Below are 22,694 nucleotides of genomic sequence, written 5' to 3' on the forward strand. Positions count from 1 at the left end.
TGACCTGAAAGGGGGGTCGCAGCTCCATTCCTGGATCAATGGTATTCCAGCCGAGCACCAGACTTGGGCCTGTAGTGAGTTCCGGGTTTAGTGGCTGTGGGTGGGCCAATCTTCCGTTTCAGGCTCTCAACGGGGAACTGGGCTGTGTGCCAGGTTGGTCCGAGGCCTTGTAACGTGTTCCCTCTTCGGGTTCATTATGCTCTGGTGTGTCGGGTTGTTATGCTGCTCCTCTCCAGTTTGTGTGAGGTAAGTGCTTATTCGCCGGAGCCCTCTTTGGTGCGGTCATCGTTCCGCCTGTATGGGAGCAGGAGAGGAGGGTGCGTCCGGCGGCCCTCTCTTCGGAGGTGCCATGTGGTCTCCGCCATCTTGGGAGCGGACTCTCGCTGGTGTTGTGGCACTTCACTGGGTCACAGGGTGGGGACCGGGATCACCCCCGCCGGTCCATAGGGGGGGGAAACAGGGCCAGACCCGCCTAGCCTTGCGTTTCAGCTAAACCGCTGGTGGGCAGGATAGCTGGGCGGCGGCCGTCCACCCCTCTCACCGCCCGGGCGGTCTCCATCACATTCGGCTGGGATCGCCCCACCGAGGGACTAGAACCTCGTGGCAAGCCTCTCCTCGGGACCAGGGTTGCCTCTTTCACTGGTGTTTAAGTTTCTGGCTTTTAACAAGCGTTTTGCTGGTCTTTAGGGCCAAAAACTTGAGCAGTTTGCAGGAGCTCTTTCTCCATGCTTCCACTCAGCATGGCGGTCCGGCCCCGCCCCTATGGAGTGTTTTTTAACCCCTTAAGGACACATGACGTGTGTGACATGTCATGATTCCCTTTTATTCCAGAAGTTTGGTCCTTAAGGGGTAAGTGTAATTATTCTCCAAGGCTTTTTTTGTCATTAATTACTAATTCTAATAACATTGAAGGAATTCTATATAAATATATATCATTTTATGGGTGTAAATAAATACACAAGCACTCATTGCGTATTGTAAGAAGAGATTGTCCAGTTGCTATTCACTGCAATTTCTCAATTGCAGGTCAAAAAGCAGCATTTGTTGAAGTGGAAATTCAGTTAATAAAATGGGCCCTACAATATATCTGTGGATGAATTCAAATTGCAAGAGACCCCATGTGCTCCTCATTTCCGTATTTGCAAATCATCTCTCGTCATTTGATTTATATGTTAACGTTTTGGCATTGAAATTTTATTGAGGTTTATTTGTTATGAGAACAAACAAAATATGACTAATTCTGGCCTGGAATTCTTTGTACATTTTATTTTGCTCAGTCAAGGATATAATATCTGTTGCTAAATATCTTTTAGTGCCACTATGGATCTGGCGAGGAGCACAGAAGAATGAAGCCGTTCTGCGAAAAGTCATCACAAAATGTTTTCTTCTCATTTCATGCTTATAATAAAAATACCACATGTTGGATCTTAACAGAAAAATAATAAGGGGGTTTCCTGTTTGGCTCTGTATCCATATCTAGTTAATCCAGTAGGGACGCTAGTCTACTGACGAGGTTTGGGTGCATAAACCAGAAAAAACAGGGGAAGAGAAAGAACAAGCATTCACACTCCGCATGCTGATAAACCAAGGCAAACGTACATTCAGAGAGCACTGGGATTACCTCTCGAGGGTCTTAAACATTCCAACTCTGAGAATCAATCAACCTGACTTCTCACCTGGATCACAGGAAGAAAACCTGAAAGTCTTTATCCCCAGAGATGGAGACGGGAGTATTAATATATCAATATGCAGCGTGAGGTGTTGAAGGTCTCATTGAAGGGCTATTCCTGGCTTTGTATTTTTATATTTTCTACATAAATTAATTATTTATTTATTTATTTTGGACAACACAGTTTTATTCCTTTTGCTAGACTCGAAGAGTCTTCCTATTGAAGTTTGTATTGATCACTATTGACAGCAGTCCAGTGGGACTCAGTAAATACGCGAGATGCCTTTTTAAGATTTAAGCATCCAGCACAAATGTAAGTCCTGGATGCAAAGGATAGAATTCGCCCTGTGTTTTGGGACAGGGTCCTAAGACGTCATGTGTGGAGGACCCTGTAATGGAAGACTCTGCTGCGGTTGCTTTTAAATTCTTATAATTCCTTTGACCACAAGATATTTTTCAGTATGAAATAGGGGAGCCCTTAGTCTCTGCTCAGAGAAGGTGGTGAGAATTGTATCATCAATGGGGACCTCTAGGGTCCATTCCAGGAGAGAAGCTGCCAATTACACATTGGTGTTTTAGTCAAAGACACTTATTTTAAAAGAAAATACATGATAGAGGGCGAGGCATGTAATGTGTCATATGTAAATATGACACTGCAATCACATTTCAGAAACTCAAGAAGCATGGACTTAAGTAAGCATTGATACAAAGTCTCTGTTCAGAAATCTGTATTCAAGAGTGTAATCACTGCTTAGAACGTGTAAGTAAAAACCTGGAAAAAAAAATGTTGAAGGCTTTTCAAAACTCTTCAATTTTAGTCTAAAATTTGCAACAATTCTCTATGTTTACCCAAACAGAAGCTAATTTTGTAGAATATTTGTCACAATGTGTCTCTCCAGGAAATAAATTGTCATGTGATGCCAGAACTGACACCTAGTGTGGGAGTGTGCAGAGGTCAGTGTCCCTAGTTGTTGGTGGAACTGGTCTTGGATGGTGGAGACTTGCCTGAACTCTATGATGTGAGATATGACTATATCTCCTGGAGACATAGGTCAAGGCATTGCTTTTAAATGTGCACAGACATTCATAATCTACCCACTGTAAGTGTGACATAGACTTTTTTTTACTAGAAGTCTGACAATCGTATGGTTTTATTTCATGTCAAGATATTTTTGGAGATTTGCGAGAGCATTGACATTTTAGGTTAAAACCCCTGAATTTTAAAAATTCTTCAAGTCAGATTGTGTCCCATAATATCCACAAGTCCAGTTTAATGAAAACAACCCTGCAGACCAAACATTAAGATGGGAATCTCAGAATACCAGGTCAAACCAGGATAGTTGGAGGCGTGGCTATGAATATTTGCCATCTTAAAGAGGAGATCCAGGACCTTCACACAGGTACCAATAAGCAGCATAGCAATATTTCATCACATCATTAATTTACTTTAACTACTGCTGTCATATTCAATATCCTATAATTACATTTTAATTCCAAATTTACTCATTTTGTTAGCTTGACCAAATGTATCAAATTTATCAAACAGGTGGTGGCCAATGCTGGAACTAAAGACCGTAGAGTTAGTTACAAATTTCTAAACTTTGATTTAGTGCCAGAGTCCTCTAAAGAGTCTTTAAGGTCCAGCAACGTTCCAGGAATTAGGGATTACCGAATCCTGTTCTCATAAAGTTACTGATATAGATGGGACCTGATCCTAGGCCGTTAGTTTAAGAGACAATAATTTAGAACATTTGCTATAAAGTAACATCTGTTAGAAAGTCATTTTCTTGTGATTGGAGCACCCTGAATATATGTTAATTGTCAGACATCTTGTTAGGCCTTCTAGAATTCTTTCTGCGTACATGTAAGTGCATGCAATTCACTTTCAGGCAGAGCAGAAGTCAAGCATCACACTGATAACTCCATACTTAAACTATTTCCCTTTAAGGAAGTGGTTCTCAACTCAGATCCAGCAGTCTAAAAATTTAGTGAATTCCAACATAAGTTATATTCGGAATATTATATAACACTGACCCAGAGAGGTTTCTTTATTTTTTTTTACAGAACTGGATTAAGATCCACCACTTTAAGACTTTACCTCTCTTTGCAGACTAAAGAGTAACCTGGAAAATGAAAATAAATATATTTTAAAGAATGAGCTACAATTCCCAGCATGTAGGACCAAATATATCTCCAGTCCCCATCATTAATTTCCAGCAACTGAAGTATGAGAGCAGACACATCGTAGCTCAGACATCATTTAAAATGATCTTCCATTGCAGGGGAGAAGCATAAATTGACTGTCTTGGCTACAGTGGAACATATCAGGATTGAGGTTCATTGACTAACAGCACAATTATTTACCATCTTGAAATGAATCAATAATTCATAGCAAGTGCCTCAGAAAGTGTTAAATCTCACACCTTAAGCAACTGATGGTTGTTATGACCATAAGACCACATCTGTCACCCAACAGAGATAAACAATGCAATACATTACGTTTCAAATTTAGCTCTGTAACACATTGCTTCCACCTTGGCTCCATGCTCTTATTTGTTCTTAATATCCAGTTTTCCTTCATCATTTTTAGTTATATATGGATTTTGTGCAATTACATTGGATGAGACTGGCATGGAATGTTCATGGACCCAAGGTGGTAACATTGTTACAGGTGGTTAATGGAGTTTATCAAGTTGGAGACATAATTTCTGTTATGTGCTTTCTTTGCAAAATGTTACAGTGCCTCTAGGTCATTCTAACAGCTGGGAGAATCAGATAACTTGATTTAGCCTAACCCTGCCATCTATGTTGTGGTGTTGCCAAAAGGTGGGTAACAGAGACATTTGTGCTGTTAGATAAGGGCCCGTCATTTGACCCGGATTTCGGCATATTCAGTAAGTTCTTCGGTGGAGGTGTAGCTATCTTTTACATTCTTCTTTGTAAAGTCAATGTTTGCATAGTCACTGTCCACAGATGAAGGTTGGTGTCTCCTAAGTAGGATTCGTTCTGAAATGCTGAGAAACTGGTTCTAGAAAACAAAATAAAATCTGAGGTTAGAGAAGACAGAGTTAATTAGGAAGCCATGCTTGAGAATGAGAACGTGAAGAAGGAAGTTGGCCAATCTGACTATAAACCCAAGGTAACCTTTCCTTGAGATCAATCTGCTGATGCTAGAATTCTCTATATCTACTCCATGACTGCTGTCAAAGCAATAAGATTAATGAGGGACATTCTATGTGTCTATGTGTACATATGTTTTTGCAATAAGTAGAGAGACTATGTCGATAAGAGTATAATTGTGTATATTATACTCGTTTAATAGTAATCAGCAATAAATACTTTTTCATTTCAGCAGAAAAATTAATCAGGTTTTGCTTTTTTTTTTTGTATATTTTGCTATTTTCTTCAAATGTTTTCAATTAACCCATATAGGCTCAAAAGTAGCGTCATGACCAGCTAGTAAAGAGTTTGATTCCCTAAAATCAGAGCTGAATCAATGAATGTTTAACAAGCTCGAACCCATACTGCTAACTTGCTGGTGGCTCCTTATCTTTGAAACAGTCTTCCTACTGCCATTAAACTCTCCCCTATTCTTCAATCATTTAAAAGGTTCCCCAAAACCCACCTCTTCAGAAAAGCTAGTGGCTTCACAGAGTAACTTCAACCAGACATACCTGTCCCTTGCTCTTTGCAAAAACTCTCAGTTTGTTTAATGTGTTATAAGCACAAATATCAGAGCACACTCATAGACATGATTAAACCAAAGTACCATTATGGAGCTACAAAAACAGTGAAACATGCAGAAAAAAAGCCAGACTATTTAACTACAACCACGTGCCACAAGACATTTACAGAGAGACCACAGAACTACAGCAGCATTACAAACCTTTAACAAGATAGCGACATACATTGCAAGATGGCTGGAGACATTCAGAATTGGGAACGTGACAGAGTAACTTGTGAATCGAGAAACTACTAATAACAATTTTTTTATGTTTGCGAGGTTAAGGGGAAAGTTGGTTGGGGGTTAAAATGTGAATCTAATGATGTAACTTTCCCAAACAGATGGGGGTCCGATTACTAATTAGTGAAATTTCAGCCAATGGGCTTTAATAATTCAGGAAACAAATATTTCTCTGAAGTTAGCAGAAGATTTATTATTTTCTTGAAATCATCAGGAAAAAAAACAACTAATGTTATCCAATCTTACCCTGATCATTGCTATCATTAAATGTTTATATATATATACATATACCTGGGGGATCAATGATAACCAAATTTCACAGATTCATTCACCCAGCTATTTTATGTTTATTCTGAACTAAATCTTAACATAAATAAGGATCTCAACTCAATTTATTGTAAATAGAAAATAAAATGAAGTCTCCTCAACCACTCTTGTCATGTTCCCAAATCTGGTTATTATTCCAGCATACAAAGGATTTATTTAAAATCAAAAGACACAAAGAGCTTGATACATACGTGGCAGATCACTTCCTCTCCAGTGAGCAGATCTCTCCTGACTATTAAAGAAGGAAGACAGTCACTAACAATGGGGGTTCCCAGCATTACACCATAGAGTTATTGAGGGGATAAACTCATCCTCTGATCACTAGGTGATCTGTTATTCTATGTGAACACTATTCAGATATTGGAGCGGATAATGTGTGTCCCAGAATCCTGGAGGGGATCATTAGGTGATCTGTTATTCTATGTGAACACTATTCAGATATTGGAGCGGATAATGCCTGTCCCAGAATCCTGGAGGGGATCATTAGGTGATCTGTTATTCTATGTTGTTGCAAAAGTAACCTCGCCACTGGTTCTTGGAGGGGCCTGTTTGCCAGCCTCCTGCCCTGTGACTATGGCCCCTGTAATAGACTTTGTTTAAAAACACTATTTGTGCCTGTTGGGACTTGTAAAAGGAAGACTCCAAATTCCCAAAGCGGCACTTCGAACTCCCGAACTCTCTAAGTTCTATCTTATAGCCATAATCCCTGCTTCTGAAATTGTTCTGGATTGCTATAATCACTAGCTCTTGTAAGAGCTACACTGCTATACCTGCGATACTCTCTTGGAGGGGAAGTCTTCTCACTAGGAGCTGGATCCGGGAGTTTGGTCCACGGTGAGAAGGGACGGCAAGACCCCAGCCAATTTGCTGCGGCTAAAGGGAGGGCCCTGGGAGGGGACATTGTCGTTGTGTGTGATCCACCCCTTGCATGGGGAAAGTATAAAGCCAAGTGTGGCTAATAAAGTTGTTCTTGTACCCCCAGGACTGCTTGTCGTCCAGTTACTGGGTGGGAAATGGGTCTCTCTGGGTTATAGCGGATTCCCTTCCAGGGACAAGATGCGTCTGAGCAAGGACTGTAACGGATCGACGGGCACCCCGATTGGGTACCTCCGTTGCAGGATGCTCCTAGCGCTTCCTGAGGGATCCAAGCACTCCAGTCGACACCATAACCACCGTGGACTCCTTCAGAGAGCAAAACAGGAACAAGCTTTTACAAGAGCTTAGCAGTGAATATAGCAAGAGAGTATGCAGAGCATAGCAATCCCTTGTAGCAGATTCCCCCAATAAGAGACAGCACTCCAGATTGAGGGTGAAGTAGAACTCAAGCTTTTAATCAAACACTCTGCTTTTATGCACATTTTACACACATAGTACTGCCCACAGGGTTTTGCAGAACAACCAATCAATACGTACAATACACTCAGACACTCCCACACAAAATCCTCCCCTCTGCCTGTGATATAATTACTGAACACAATGGTCTAATGTAATTATCACAGGCAGGAAAATACACAGTTTTATACAATATTCATAACTCTAAAAGTATACATCACATTCACATAAATTCACCCTCAATCTAGAGTCCTGTCTCTTATTGGGGGAATTGCTATATCACTACAAGGGATTGCTATGTTCTGCATACTCCCTTAGCTAATCACTACTAAGCTCTTTTAAGAGCTTGTTCCTGTCTTGCTCTCTGAAGGAGTCTACAGTGGTTATGGTGTCGGTTGGCGTGCTTGGAGCCCTCTGTAAGCGCTAGGAGCATCCTTCAATTGAGGTACCTAGTTGGGGTGCCAGGTGATCCGTTACAAGGACAATGGGTCGGGTTGTCGGCAGGCCCACTACATAAACCCTCCCTTCACCCCCTGGACAGGTGCCTATCAGCAGGATTCTACTCGGCCTAATGTAAAATCTGGCCCTGAAAGTCAGCAAGGTAAGTACACAATATGTAATCTGCCCATGCAATTAAGAGGAGAAAAAGTCCCATTACACCCTCTTACCAGGTTCTTCGTTATTTAACATCTAATATACCATATAATATGTATATACAGTGATGGGGGAAAGTATTTGATCCCCTGCTGATTTTTGACAACTGACAAAGAAATTGTCAGTCTGTAATTTTAATGGTAGGTGTATTTTTTTAACAGTGAGAGATAGAATAACAAAAAGTAAATTGTGTCAAAAGTAACCTCACCACTTGTACTTGGAGGTACCTGCTTGCCAGTCTCCTGCCCACAGACTATGGGCCCTGCAGGAAACCTGTGAAAGACTACGGAACTTGACCGACTTTTAGCACTGATTTCCCTGGTGCATGGTCGGTCAAAACTATGACTTCCAGGAAATTCCTGAACCCCTGAACCGCTCTGGGTGATTTTTGGATATGCTGTTCACCCAGATCGGGGGTTTCAGGGGGTTTTATGTGTTTTTAACCCCTTAAGGACCAAACTTCTGGAATAAAAGGGAATCATGACATGTCACACATGTCATGTGTCCTTAAGGGGTTAAGGTACTTTTTGGGGTTTCATAAAATTGTTTTTTTTTTCTGTGCTCGGAGATAATTAAAGCGAGTGTTGGGTGCTGGGTGGGATTGAATCGGGTGCTGGGTGGGTTTAATTTGAGTGCTGAGTGGGGCTAAAGCAGGTGCTGAGTGGAATTGAAGCGGGTGTTGGGTGCTGAGTGGGATTGAATCAAGTGTTGGGTGCTGTGTGGGATTAAATTGGGTGTTGGGTGCTGAGTGGGATTGAAGCGAGTGTTGGGTACTGAGTGGGATTGAATCGGGTGCTGGGTGCTGAGTGAGGTTGAAGCGGGTGCTAGTTGCTGAGGGGGGTTGAAGTGAGTGTTGGGTGCTGAGTGGGATTGAAGCGGGTGCTAGGTGCTAGGTGCTGGGTTGAAGCGGGTGCTGGGTGCTGAGTGAGGCTGAAGCGGGTGCTAGGTGCTAGGTGCTGGGTTGAAGCGGGTGCTGGGTGCTGAGTGAGGTTGAAGCGGGTGCTAGGTGCTGAGGAGGGTTGAAGCGAGTGTTGGGTGCTGAGTGAGATTGAAGTGAGTGTTGGGTACTAAGTGAGGTTGATGTAACGGAGCTTCCTTTACCTCCGCTGACTGATGCTCCTAGTGCTTACCGAGGGCTCCAAGCACTTCTCCAGACACCATAAGTACTGCAGACCCCACGAACCGCCGCAGCTTGGTTGGGTCTTGCCGTCTTTTACCCACCCTGGACCTGCGACAAGGCTCCAGGTTCCAGTGGGTGAACCTCTTCCTTCAGAGTGTAGCAGGAACAGCTCTTACAAGAGCTAGTGATTATCCAAGGGAGTATGATGATCATATCAATCCCTTGTAGTAATATAGCAATTCCCCCCAATAAGAGACAAGACTCTAGATTGAGGGTGAAGTAGAACTGAAGGTTTAATGGTACAAGCTGGCTTTAAATACAATTCCTCAGGCCAGAGGCACACCTCCTGGACCTGATGGAGCACCGCATTACAAACTGTAAAAACCAATAAAAACAATGTAACAATGAACGACACTCCCATATACAGTAAACAATACCTCCCTTCTGCCTGTGATACAAATAAGGCAGATAATGCTTTAACTTAATTATCCCCAGGCAGAAAAAAACACACATTTTTATAAAATACCATAAGTACCCCAAAACACAACATATCCCCTGATAGCTCTGATCTGGGTGAACAACATATCCAAAAATCACCCAGATGAGATAAGTGGTTCAGAAATGTTATGGAAGTCATGTTTTTGCCCAGGTGAACCCAGGATTTCATGCCCAAGCAGTTCCATAGTTTCGCGCCTAAGTGCCGCTGGAGTACAGACCGGGAACCGCAAGGTTTTCATGCCGAAAATAGTTACAGGGCATTCGCGGCTAAGTCCCCCTAAAGTCTATTCGTGGTTTTAGTTTATGCAAACAAGATGGCCACCACCACATGTTCGAATGTCGAATGGTGGCCAGCTCGACTGTTCGGGAGTTCGAAGAATCATTGTCTAAAGTCCCATTAGCCACAAATAGGGTCTCTCAGCCAAAACAAATTAAAGGGGCCATAGTCACAGGGCAAAAGGTTGACAAGTAGTCCTCGCCACAGTTAAAGTGGGTGTTGAGTGCTGAGTGGGATTGAAGCGAGTGTTTGGTGTTTAGAGAGATTTAATTGGGTGCTGGGTTGAAGTGGGTGCTAAATGAGGTTGATGTGGGTGCTGGGTGGGATTGAAGCAAGTGTTGGGTGCTGAGTGGGATTGAATTGGGTGCTGGGTGCTGAGTGAGGTTGAAGCGGGTGCTAGGTGCTAAGTGGGGTTGAAGCAAGTATTGGGTGCTGAGTAGGAATAAATCGGGTGCTGGGTTGAAGCGGGTGCTGTGTGCTGAGTGGAATTGAAGCGAGTGCGAAGTGGGATTGAAGCAGGTGTTGGGTGCTGAGTGGGATTAAATCAGGTGCTTTGTTGAAGCTGGTGCTGGGGGCTGAGTGGGATTAAATCATTTGCTGAGTGGGGTTGAAGCGAGTGTTGGGTGCTAGGTGGGATTGAATCGGGTACTGGGTGCTGAGTGGGTTTAATTTGGGTGCTGAGTGGGCTTGAAGTGGGTGCTGAGTGGGATTGAAGCGGGTGATGGGTGCTCAGTTTGATTGAAGCGAGTGTTTGGTGTTGAGTGAGGTTGTAAGCGGGTGCTGGGTGGGATTAAAGCGGGTGTTGGGTGCTGAGGGGGGGTTAAAGCGAGTGTTGGGTGCTCAGTGGGATTTAAGTTGAGTGGGGCCTGCTCGCCAGCCTCTTGCCCCAGGACTATGGCCCCTGCAATAGATCTGGCTAAAATCCTTTAACCCCTTAAGGACACATGACATGTGTGATATGTCATGATTCCCTTTTATTCCAGAAGTTTGGTCCTTAAGGGGTTAAAAAGACTCTGTTCGTGCAATTGGGATTATATGGTTAGTTTACCGAACAGCCTCACGAACCATAGACCACTCTGGAGCTTGTTAAGTTTAATTGATACATTGTTGCAATCTGCACCTTTTTTTGATCTAAGTGTTCGTCTGTGTGGCAGCAATTCCTATGGCCGACCACGAGGTGGCGGCCATCTTGTTCGCATGGACCAAAACCGCGAATAGACTTCAGGGTGGACTTAGCCGCGATTCTATGGAACTATTTTCGGCTATGGGACCAAGCCTGCGGTCGGAAAAAACTATGACTTCCATAAAAGCTGGGTTGAAGCGGGTGCTGAGTGGGATTGAAGCGAGTGTTGGGTACTGAGTGGGATTGAAGCGGATGCTGGGTGCTGAGTGAGGTTGAAGTGGGTGATAGGTGCTGAGAGGGGTTGTAGTGAGTGTTGGGTACTGAGTGGGATTAAAGCGAGTATTGGGTACTGAGCGGGATTGAAGCGGATGCTGGGTGCTGAGTAGTAGTGATGTCGCGAACATCAAATTTTCGGCGAACGCGAACTTCCGCAAATGTTCGCGAACGGGCGAACCTGGCGAACCGCCATAGACTTCAATGGGCAGGCGAATTTTAAAACCCACAGGGACTCTTTCTGGCCACAATAGTGATGGAAAAGTTCTTTCAAGGGGACTAACACCTGGACTGTGGCATGCCGGAGGGGGATCCATGGCAAAGCTCCCATGGAAAATTACATAGTTGATGCAGAGTCTGGTTTTAATCCATAAAGGGCATAAATCACCTAGCATCCTAAATTGTTTGGAATAACGTGCTTTAAAACATCAGGTATGATGTTGTATCGATCAGGTAGTGTAAGGGTCACAGTGACAGACCAAACTCCCCGTTTAACGCACCGCAAACAACTGCAAACAGTCCATTTGCACAACCGCAAACTCCCCATTTGCACAAGGTTGGATACCAAGCTAGCCATGTCCCGATCCTTGTCCTCACTGATGTCATTGAAGGTCTCTCTTCCTCCACCCAGGAAGCAGGAGATGGAAAAAGATGCTTGGTCGGTCCTCCTACTTCAAATTTGGGGCACTGCGCGTGCAATCTAATGTGCCACCAGATAGGAGTAGTGTGTTAAGTAGTACTATTCTTATCAGTTTAATCCCTGTTACGTCCCCTATCAGGGGACATGTATATAAGGCATCGATTTTAGGAAGCGGGAGATAAAAAAAGATGCTTGGTCGGTCCTCCTACTTCAAATTTGGGGCACTGCGCGTGCAATCTAATGTGCCACCAGATAGGAGTGGTGTGTTAAGTTGTCCCCCTCATCAGGCCTTTTTTAGTCGAATGTATCGCCCACTGTCAGTCACTTCGGGATCCATCCCTCATTCATCTTAATAAAGGTGAGGTAATCTAGACTTTTTTGACCTATGCGACTTCTCTTCTCAGTGACAATACCTCCTGCTGCACTGAAGGTCCTTTCTGACAGGACACTTGAAGCGGGGCAGGCCAGAAGTTCTATCGCAAATTGGGATAGCTCAGGCCACAGGTCAAGCCTGCACACCCAGTAGTCAAGGGGTTCATCGCTCCTCAGAGTGTCGATATCTGAAGTTAAGGCGAGGTAGTCTGCTACCTGTCGGTCGAGTCGTTCTCTGAGGGTGGATCCCGAAGGGCTGTGGCGATTTGTAGGACTTAAAAAGTTCTGCATGTCCTCCATCAACAACACGTCTGTAAAGCGTCCTGTCCTTGCCGGCATGGTCGTGGGAGGAGGAGGATTACTTTCACCTCTTCCCCTGTTAGATTCCCGTTGTGCTGTGGCATCACCCTTATACGCTGTGTAAAGCATACTTTTTAATTGATTTTGGAACTGCTGCATCCTTTCAGACTTGCCGTAATTCGGTAACATTTCAGGCACTTTCTGCTTATACCTGGGGTCTAGTAGCGTGGACACCCAGTACAGGTCGTTCTCCTTCAGCCTTTTTATACGAGGGTCCCTCAACAGGCACGACAGCATGAAAGACCCCATTTGCACAAGGTTGGATGCCGAGCTACTCATGTCCTGTTCCTCGTCCTCAGTGATCTCTCTGAAGGTATGTTCTTCCCCCCCGGCCACGTACAACACCACGGGTACTAGATAGGTGACCTTGGGATGCCTGTTGTGGTTGGTCTTCCTCCTCCTCTGTAACGGATCGACGGGCACCCCGATTGGGTACCTCCGTTAAAGGATGCTCCTAGCGTTTCCTGAGGACTCCAAGCACTCTGGCAGACACCACAATCACCGAACCGGAGAAACATATAAATTATCTCAAGCATATGAATGCTGTATACAGCCGAATAGGAAAAACCATGCGAATAGGTTTACACTCCTAGCAGTCAAACTGGAACAGCATACAATAAATCCTCCCCTAATAATGAGACAACACTTCACTTTGAGGGTTAAGCAGGAACTGGCTGTACTGGCACATACAGTCTCTTTTATTCCCAATCCACAAACATAGTACAGCCCACAGGGTTTTACAGAACAACTAATCAATCCATACAATACACACAGATACTCCCACACAAAATCCTCCCCTCTATCACAGGCAGAGGAATAGTTTTTTACAAAATATTCATACTTTGAAAGTATGCATCACATTCACATAAACGCCCAAAACCAGTTCCACAGAGTCTTCGATCCTGGAGATAATTGAGAAGTAATCCAATTATCTCCAAGGACAGAGGCAAAACTCCATTAAGCACATTGCAGTAAAAAGACAGTAAAATACAATAAAATACACAAGGTTACATTTATTACATAAAATACAGACATTCTACCTATCCCCAGATAGCTTAGATCTGAGCGCACATTATTACCGGATGGTGCTCAGATCACATACATACAGTTCAATCGCCATGGATCCAAAGTCTTTCATACAGTCTTTCAGTATACGGCTGGGCTCCATGGCATATCTATCTGGGGTAGCATGGCTTTAACAGTCTACAGAAAGGCACAAACCAGCCTTTCTGCAGGGAAAAAGAACAGGGGCCATAGTCTAAAGGCAAGAGGCGGGCAAGCAGCCCCCTCCAAGGACACATGGCGAGGTCGGTTTCGCCACATTTCTCCCCTTTTCCAACCAGACTAACAGGGTATCTGACCTCCTGTCGGTCAGTGCCCTGGTTAGTCCAGCAACCCGCCCACAGAACACAATCAGCAGTACAGCCCACCCACAAGAAAGAGTTACTGCACATGGGGTAGTGGGTAGCTTGTCCATGTCCAGGAACTCCACCTCGGCTCTGGGGGTTACTGTCGCTCCGGATCGTTGGGTTGCTGAGTGGGCAGAGACCAGCGGTACTCTGCCCCGCTGCCAGCGCTACCATGGGAGTAGCCTGGTTGGAGCCTAGTTGAGGAAATGTTGTAGGAGGCTCCTCACTCTGGACCCGGTACTGCTGTTGGACAGCACGACAGGCTGTCTCCCCCTGGGATGAACCTCCCTGCTGCCGGGGGACAGGACCGACCGTCCCTAGCCCCCGTGAGGCATGTGCAGAGACCACCCATCTGCACGGGTGTGGGGCTTATCATCTCCCCTTGGTGGGCTAGGCTGCCACTGGGGAGAGGGGGTAACGAGTTCATCTCCTTTACCCACTTTCTGCTGCTGGGGAGAGGGAATGACAAGCTCCTCTCCCTGACACTCTCTCTGCCGGTTGAGGGGGGGACCAACTGTCTCCCCTTTCAATATTTCGTCCTGCTGCTGGGGGCCGAGACCGCCTGCCTCAGCTGCCTCATCTGGGAGAATAGGATCTCCCCTCTGTAAACTAAGCAGCCGCTGGGGAGGGGTGTTCGCCGATTCCTCTCCCTGGAACACTTTCAGCCACTGGGGAGGGAGGACGACACCTTCAGCTCCCTGGGATACACACTGTCGCTGGGGAGGAAGGACGACACCTTCAGCTCCCTGGGATACCCATTGCCGCTGGGGAGGAAGAACAGCACCCTCAGCTCCCTGGGATACACACTGCAGCTGAGGAGGAAGGACGACACCTTCAGCTCCCTGGAATACACACTGCCGCTGGCTTAAGCTTCCTCCCCAATGGCTAGGAAGCAGATAGGGTGGAAGTACTCGGTCGGAGTACAGGAGCTCCGTCACAGAAGCAGTTTTCATGCTCCTGTACTCTCACGCTCAGTTCTGTGCCATTTATCAGTTAAATTACTGTTTAAATAGCCCTTGTCACTCCTCCCTGCATGTGACTGACACAGCCTTCCTAAACACTTCCTGTAAAGTGAGATCTAATGCTTTCCACTTTTGCACAGTCTGTTTAATTTCAAATTTCTTATCTTATGCTTCATTAATAGTGTTCTAGTGTCTGCAGGTGCCTCGTGTGTGTGTGTTTAAAGTTCAATTTACAGAGCAGGAGATAAAAACTTCTAAAACAAGTTAACATCTAATTGTAAATGAGCCATTTTCCAATGCAGGCTGTGTGAGTTACAGTCAGGGGTGGTGTGGCTAGGACTGTATGAACAGAAACAAAATTGATGTAACTCCTAAATGACAGATAATTGCTCAGTGAGTGTTCAGAGGCATGATATATACACCAAAACCATTGCATTAAGCTAAAACTGCTTTGATGCCTATAGAATCCCTTTAACGTAGTGCACTGGTCACTTAATCATGAATCTGAAGTTACCTCTTATATCAAATAATTGTTGTGTTATTTGGCACTTATTTGTGAATTTCTCTCTAAATCAAGAGATCTGTATAAAAAAAAGATCAAAATTAAAGTCCAGCTCTTAAGGCATCTTGTTTCTAATTATAAATCCAAAACACTTCTCTCTGAACAATCTCCAAATGATACAACCACAACGTTGTGTTTTTTGTTGTTTGTTTTTTATAGCCTGAAAACCAGATTAAATGAAAATAAAAAACACATTATTGCACTCCCTAAAGTGTTTACCTACTGGAATGTTCCTACCTTTATCTTTTTCCTTCAGCTCTTATCTCTTTCTGTCCGCCCTGCATGCTGCATGCTGCATACCACAAATAACAGCAATTCAAACCATTATTATTTTTATAAACTCTGCCTTCACTGTGGCATGTAAACTCACTTGTCAAGTGTTAAAGCAATCCAGGAAATACCTATGAAAACACCTGGTTACATGAGAAACATAATTATGGTTCAAAAGAGATCAATTGAGACTAGTCATCAACTTCAAATTTATGAACGCCCAAGTTCGCAATCAATACTTCAAAATGGAAGGAATTCATTGACTTTGAGATTTGCTAAAAACAACAACTGGCTTACAATGATATAACTAAAGGACACGTGTTTGACTGTTTCTGTACAAATATAATCTAAGAACTTTCTTGGTCTTTCATCAGCCCATTGGTGGTTTACAAAATGAATGAAACCATCCAAACGTGGCATTCTTACAGAGCTGAGGAATTCATCTTATTAGTTTAGAGAATATCCTAATTCTCTCTAGAAATCAAGACCCTTAACATGCCCATTCAATGGACAAACAACCTTTTTTCAAAATTAGGTTTTCTAATCAAGTGGGAAAAAATAAGTTTCAAGGGCACCTAGGAGACTCTTAGAAGTCATGATCAATATGACGCTTGAAAAAAATAAAAATAATGACAGATGCCTCTGCAAGAATTTTTAATGATAGAACATCTAGAAAGCACCATCAGGCTTCTTTTGATATCTATGCAGGCCATTTTTCCAGATCTCTTTTATTACCGAGCCATTCAACATCTAACAAATCAAGCATCTGAGGCAAAGATTAACATTCCAATGTAATACCCTAAGATTGGAAATGAATTGGTGGCTCCAGCCTATAGAAACCTGAAATAGAAGAGTCATATTTGTTTCGGATCCCGACCTAAGATTAGGATCAGATGCCAACAGATAAGAAGCTTTTCAAAAGACAAAGCAGATTGTACATTTTATTACTGATGGACACAATTTCCAATGTTCACTATGTCAAACAATTTAGGGATACTCAGCCAGACATCTTAGTAGATCTTGCAAAATATTTTTGGAATTATTGCATCAAAAGAAAAATGGTTTACTTGGAATAAATCCTGGAGCTAAATTATATAGTGGAATTCAAAATATTTCCAAGATTGAAGCAAATGGTATTTAAAAAAATACATATTTTGACCTAGCCCCAAGCACGCTGCGCAAAAGGAGGTAATTGAGACCTCTCACCCTGGAGCTGGCCAGACGACACATCAGGTACACCTGGGGGCATCCCTTTAAGTTGCAAGTGAGACAAAACAACCGAGTGCTCACCCTGCATAATCTCTCTGAAGCGACGGAATTTGCTGAACGCCTGGGCCTACCTGCCATCGACTTCTCTGCCGAACAGACCGACAGAAGACCCATTGGGAGACCAACACCCAGAGGCCCACCACCGCACCCGAATGGGGCCCCAACTCCCAGTGGACCTCACTCCCCACCTGCCAACTAACCACAACCAGAAGAAAGCGGCTCCACTAGATGAACTGTCACTTTCACAACACACCTAACCCAAGCCCTGCCGCCAACACATCTGAAGTCACGCTGTCAAGACCGCTAAGACCATGGACTCACGCACCAGAAGACTGACAACTTTCTGAAAATCCACCGACGAGAACCAGATAAGACATAACTTTACCCGGATCACTCATGCATTACCCTCTAAAATATGTGACAACCCTGTATATCTTGTTTTCTATTTCCATATGTAGCATTACTTAGTATGCCGCACACTACTCAGGTAGCCGAACTCATCCCTATGGGCTTTCCCTAGACCCCCCACATACAACGGTGATTCCTACCGTAGGGACACCTCACAACGCTACCCTCAATAGCTACACACACACCAACAAAAAAAAAAAAAAAAAAAGGTGACCCGTCACTCAAAGCATGACACTTCTCACCGACCCCACCAGAGGCCGTTGGTACGGGCCCACATCACTTAGCACTGGGGGCAGGTAGCCCCACTGCCGATGCACATCTCGATAGGCATTAGTCTACACATAAACAGGCGATGTACACTACAGTCCTCTTTGCTAGAAATGGGGGGCATTGGAGTCACTAGACAGGGAATACACACACGCCTAGCTGACCCTGGGCATCAGTACCAATGCACACCCGTGCGCACGGGCACCTAAAAACCCCAGGGACACCACTCGGCCTGCATATAGCCCGACAGGCACTGAGATGCAAAGAGAGGCACGAGCCTCACTTATGAGGCCAAGGAGCCCAGTAACCAATCGATCACTCGAAGTGCTTACCACTGGACACCACCGCACACCTTTCTCCCCATGGTTACACCCTCCTGAGGGCTCCTTCAACACTTAGGTATCGAGAACCATGACAACACATCTGATTCTGATAATACTCATGTTGTTTGTATTATTGCTGTTATTAATGTCATCAATGCTATGTGTTAACTTCTTTATTTCTCGTGATACATCCTCCCTCGTAGTACATGTGAAGACCATACCGCTTAGCACTGGGGACAGGTAGCCCCACTAAAGATGCACACCTTGATAGATATTGATCTACGCATACACAGACGATGTACACTACAGTCCTCTTTGCTAGAAAAGGGGGGCATCGGAGTCACTAGACAGGGAAGGCACACACGCCTAGTTGACCCTGGGCATCAGCGCCAATACACTCCCACGCACACGAGCACCTAGGAACCCCAAGGACACCACCCAGACTACACGTAGTCCGACAGGCGCTGAGACACAAGAAGAGACGCGGGCCTCACTTCTGAGGCCATAGGGCCCTGTAACTGGACGGACACTCGAAGTGCTCATTACCAGACACCACCACACACCTTTCTCCACATGGTTACACTTCCCTGAGGGCTCCCTTAACACTTAGGAATCGAGAACCACAAAACCACATTCGATTTTGATATACTCAGGTTGTTTGTATTATTGCTGCTGTTAATGTTATCACTACTATGTCTTAACTACTTTGTTTCTCGTGATGCATCCTTCCTAATAGTACACGTGAAGATCATACCATGGACGGCGCCCGACAGCCCACCCTGGTCGATACAGACAGCGGACAGACAGATACCCCTTAAACGCTACAAATACATTACCACGACATGGCGGCACCGACCCACTACACCCGAACCTCCACGAGAGGTGAGAAATGACGGAACCGACAGAAACACCGGAGACATGGACCGACCACCACCTACCAAGATACACACACTAGCATTAGAACTGCCTGCTGGCGACTCTACTAGGGAGACCGCCAACCCCTGGCGACACCACACCTCGCAGGTAAAAATACCCACCGAGCGGATAGATGCTCACCCTCGCTTACTGCTGGCCACGATATAAGCCCAGCAGCCCATAACCCTCTAACCTCTTTCCCCGCCTCTTTGATTTCTCCAGTCTTCCCTCCCCAACTATCCCTCCCTCTATCCCTCCCATAGACAAGGGAACAGACACCTATCTCCCTCCCCACCCCCTCCACCTCTCAGTCCCGCAGCCTGGGACCGCTCGGGTGCGCGACCCCCATTCATCGGCGCTCCTTACCCCCATCCCATACCATACAGATACACCACCGACACGATGCCTACGCACTTACTATGCGTATCCATCAACGCCAAAGGGCTGAACTCACCCACCAAGAGACACAGTATACTAAGGCGGGCACACAAACAGAATATTGACATCCTACTCCTACAAGAAACCCACTTTACAGCCCACCGCGCCTTCCCCCTGACAAACAGGTACTACACGAAAAGCTACATGGCCCCCTCACCAGACTCTAAAACAAAGGGTGTAGCCATCATCCTGAGAGCCAACTGCCCCCTCTCAGACGTGGTGTGTAACAGGGACCCACAAGGACGCTATGTCACGATACAAGGGAAGATAGGCGCCACAGCCTACGCTTTCTCTTCCATCTACGCTCCCACAATACCAGACGCCTCATTTTGGCAACAACTGTCAACACACCTCAACACCTACTCCAATGCTCGTCTCATACTAGGGGGGGACTGCAACGCAGTCCACACCCCCGCCATTGACAGGACATCCACTAAAGCCACACGCACCCGCCCATCACAAACCGACACTCTGTTCCACCAATTCTTGACATCACAAAATCTTATCGACATATGGAGGGCACAGCATCCAACCACAAGGGACTTCACATTCTATTCCCACCCGCACGGCACGTACTCCCGTATAGACCACTTTCTGGTGACCCCCAACCTAATACCCCAGGTGACCAAATCAGAAATAGGCTCCATATCGTGGTCGGACCATGCGGAAATAGTCATTACCCTGAGCCTACCGACGATACACAAGCAATGGACATGGAGGCTGAACCCTCTCCTCCTACATGACAAATTAATTAAAGATCAAACTACCAAAGCCTTAAAAGATTATTTTGACCTAAACGCACAGACGGACACCACACCCGTGATAATATGGGCCGCACATAAAACGGTCATCAGGGGTACTCTCATTAGCTTAGCCACCCACAAGAAAAAACACACACAGCAGCAAATTACTGAAGCGATGACAGAACTACGCCGCCTAGAAACCCTACACAAAAAGACTCCTCACCCCACTATGCTAACTAAACTAACAGCAATAAGGGACCTGCTCAAAAGCCTCACACAGAAAGACACCGCTAAAGCCTTGATGTGGCTAAAACGTACATACTACGAGAAAGGGAACAAAGCGGACACCATGCTGGCCCGCCACCTTAAGCAACGGATAGCTACCAAACAGATCTCGGCTATACGCACCCCAGGGGGCGACATTAGCGACTGTCCAACACGAATCGGCAGCATTTTCCAAGACTACTATACCAACCTATATAACCACTCCCATCAAGCCCAAATCGACGGAGAGTCCCTGCACACCCGCATAGACGAGTTCCTACAGCGCGCGGCCCTACCATCTATGACCCAGGAGGCTAAGGCCGCCGTGGGTCAGGAGGTCACGGTGGAGGCGATGGCGCGGGCCCTCGGATCCTTTAAACCCAACAAGAGTCCGGGCCCTGATGGCTACTCAGCCCTATACTATAAGGAATTTGGCCCTCTCCTACTCCCCCACCTATGTAAAGTTTTTAACGCCACGCTAAGGGGAGAAACCCTCCCGCCCGACATGACTAGCGCACACATCTGCCTCTTACCAAAACCCGGAAAGGACCATCTAGAACCCTCTCACTACAGGCCAATCTCCCTACTTAACGTCAATCTTAAACTCATGACTAAAGTCATGGCGAATAGACTGAACCCGCACCTAGGATCTCTCATACACCCAGATCAGGTAGGATTTATCCCGCATAGACAGGCGGCGGATAACACACGACGAGCCATAGACCTTATATGGCTCGCGAACCATAGACGAATCCCCACGGCAGTAATTTCACTCGACGCCGAAAAGGCTTTTGACCGCCTAACGTGGCCGTTCTTACATCAAACCCTAACATACATAGGACTACCACCAGAGTTCACTTCATTCTTAACTGCGGTCTACCACGCCCCTCAAGGAGCACTCCTACTGCCCAACATAACACCCCCGCACTTCTCCATCACTAATGGCACGCGCCAGGGTTGCCCCTTGTCACCCCTGTTGTTTGCCCTCTCCTTAGAGCCCCTACTCCAAACGGTGCGCGCCAGTGCGGAAGTAAAGGGGATCACAGTGAGAAATGAAACGTTCAAGATCTCGGCGTACGCCGATGATATCCTACTGACCCTGACCGATCCGGTACACTCACTAGGGCCCTTCCTAACCATAGTACGAGAATACTCTGAAATCTCGGGCTATAAACTCAACTTAAATAAATCCGAACTGCTCCCTATACAACTAGATCCTGCAACCCTAGAAAGGATCCGCCACACATTCCCACTCCGGATCTGCCATTCGGCGATCTCCTACCTGGGAATTCAACTATCAGCGGAAGTTTCATCCCTATACGCCACAAACTACACCCCCATACTGCGCAAAGCACACGAAGACCTGATTAAATGGAAACCCCTAGGAATATCATGGATAGGACGCGTGACCTCCATTAAGATGAACCTTTTACCCAGGTTCCTCTACCTCTTTCAAACCCTCCCAATCCCACTGCACAAACCAGACTTTAAAACCCTCCAGTCGGACATCGACTCGTTCATATGGAACGGACGTAAACCTAGGGTATGCAGGAGTACACTATATGTCCCCAAGAAAACAGGTGGCCTAGGCCTATCGAACTTCCTACACTACCACACAGCAGCTCACCTAGCGCAGATTCAGCACTGGCATGTACCACCTGGAAAGAAAAGATGGGTGGACCTAGAACACCTGATCTTCGGAAGGGACCACCCGTCCCTATACATGTGGACCCCCAGACCACATAGACCCCTACCACCACCGACGGCACCAGCGATTACCCATGCATTAGACCTATGGGATAAGACGAAAGACAAATATGACCTATCATCTTTCCTCTCCCCGATGACCCCGATTTGGAGAAACAGACTGTTCCCCCCGGGACTCACCCCCGCACACTTCGCCAAGTTTGAACAAAGGGACATCTCCAGAGTAGGGCACCTCTATCAGGGTAACGAAACCATTCAATTCACGGACATTAGCGAATCCTCGTCCCTAACGACGTTCGATTATTTCCGCTACATCCAACTACGTAGCATTTGCCCAAGCAGGCAGGGACAGCCCCGTTCACAAAATTTGAACGTGACTGCACATCCCACCCAAATAGAAAAGGCCAAATTTCAGACCTATACCTGACCATTGCCAACCACCCCACACAACGATCTCTCCCATACACGGCAGCATGGGAGAAGGACCTAGGCCCACCGACGGAACCGACAGATTGGTCGGACATCTGGGAGGCAACGACCTCTGTCTC

At 45.6% G+C, this 22,694-nt stretch overlaps 1 protein-coding gene across 2 annotated transcripts in view; it reads right to left on the reverse strand.

Annotated features, from left to right (window-relative positions):
- Positions 1 to 2,571: 2,571 nt before the first annotated feature.
- MAG (myelin associated glycoprotein) overlaps positions 2,572 to 22,694 on the reverse strand; it is a 279,098-nt gene continuing 258,975 nt past the window's right edge. The window contains exons 10-11 of one of the 2 annotated variants that reach the window (XM_063436499.1): positions 6,152 to 6,192; positions 4,609 to 4,697 (exon numbers count right to left, since the gene is read on the reverse strand). In XM_063436499.1, coding sequence (XP_063292569.1) covers positions 6,160 to 6,192 — 33 coding nt within the window. In that variant the 3' untranslated portion in view covers positions 4,609 to 4,697; positions 6,152 to 6,159. Of the gene's footprint in view, positions 4,698 to 6,151; positions 6,193 to 22,694 lie in introns of both variants that reach the window. The other variant, XM_063436498.1, reaches the window with a different exon arrangement.

Source organism: Pelobates fuscus, chromosome 11, assembly GCF_036172605.1.
Source record: "Pelobates fuscus isolate aPelFus1 chromosome 11, aPelFus1.pri, whole genome shotgun sequence".
Classification (NCBI taxonomy): domain Eukaryota; kingdom Metazoa; phylum Chordata; class Amphibia; order Anura; family Pelobatidae; genus Pelobates; species Pelobates fuscus.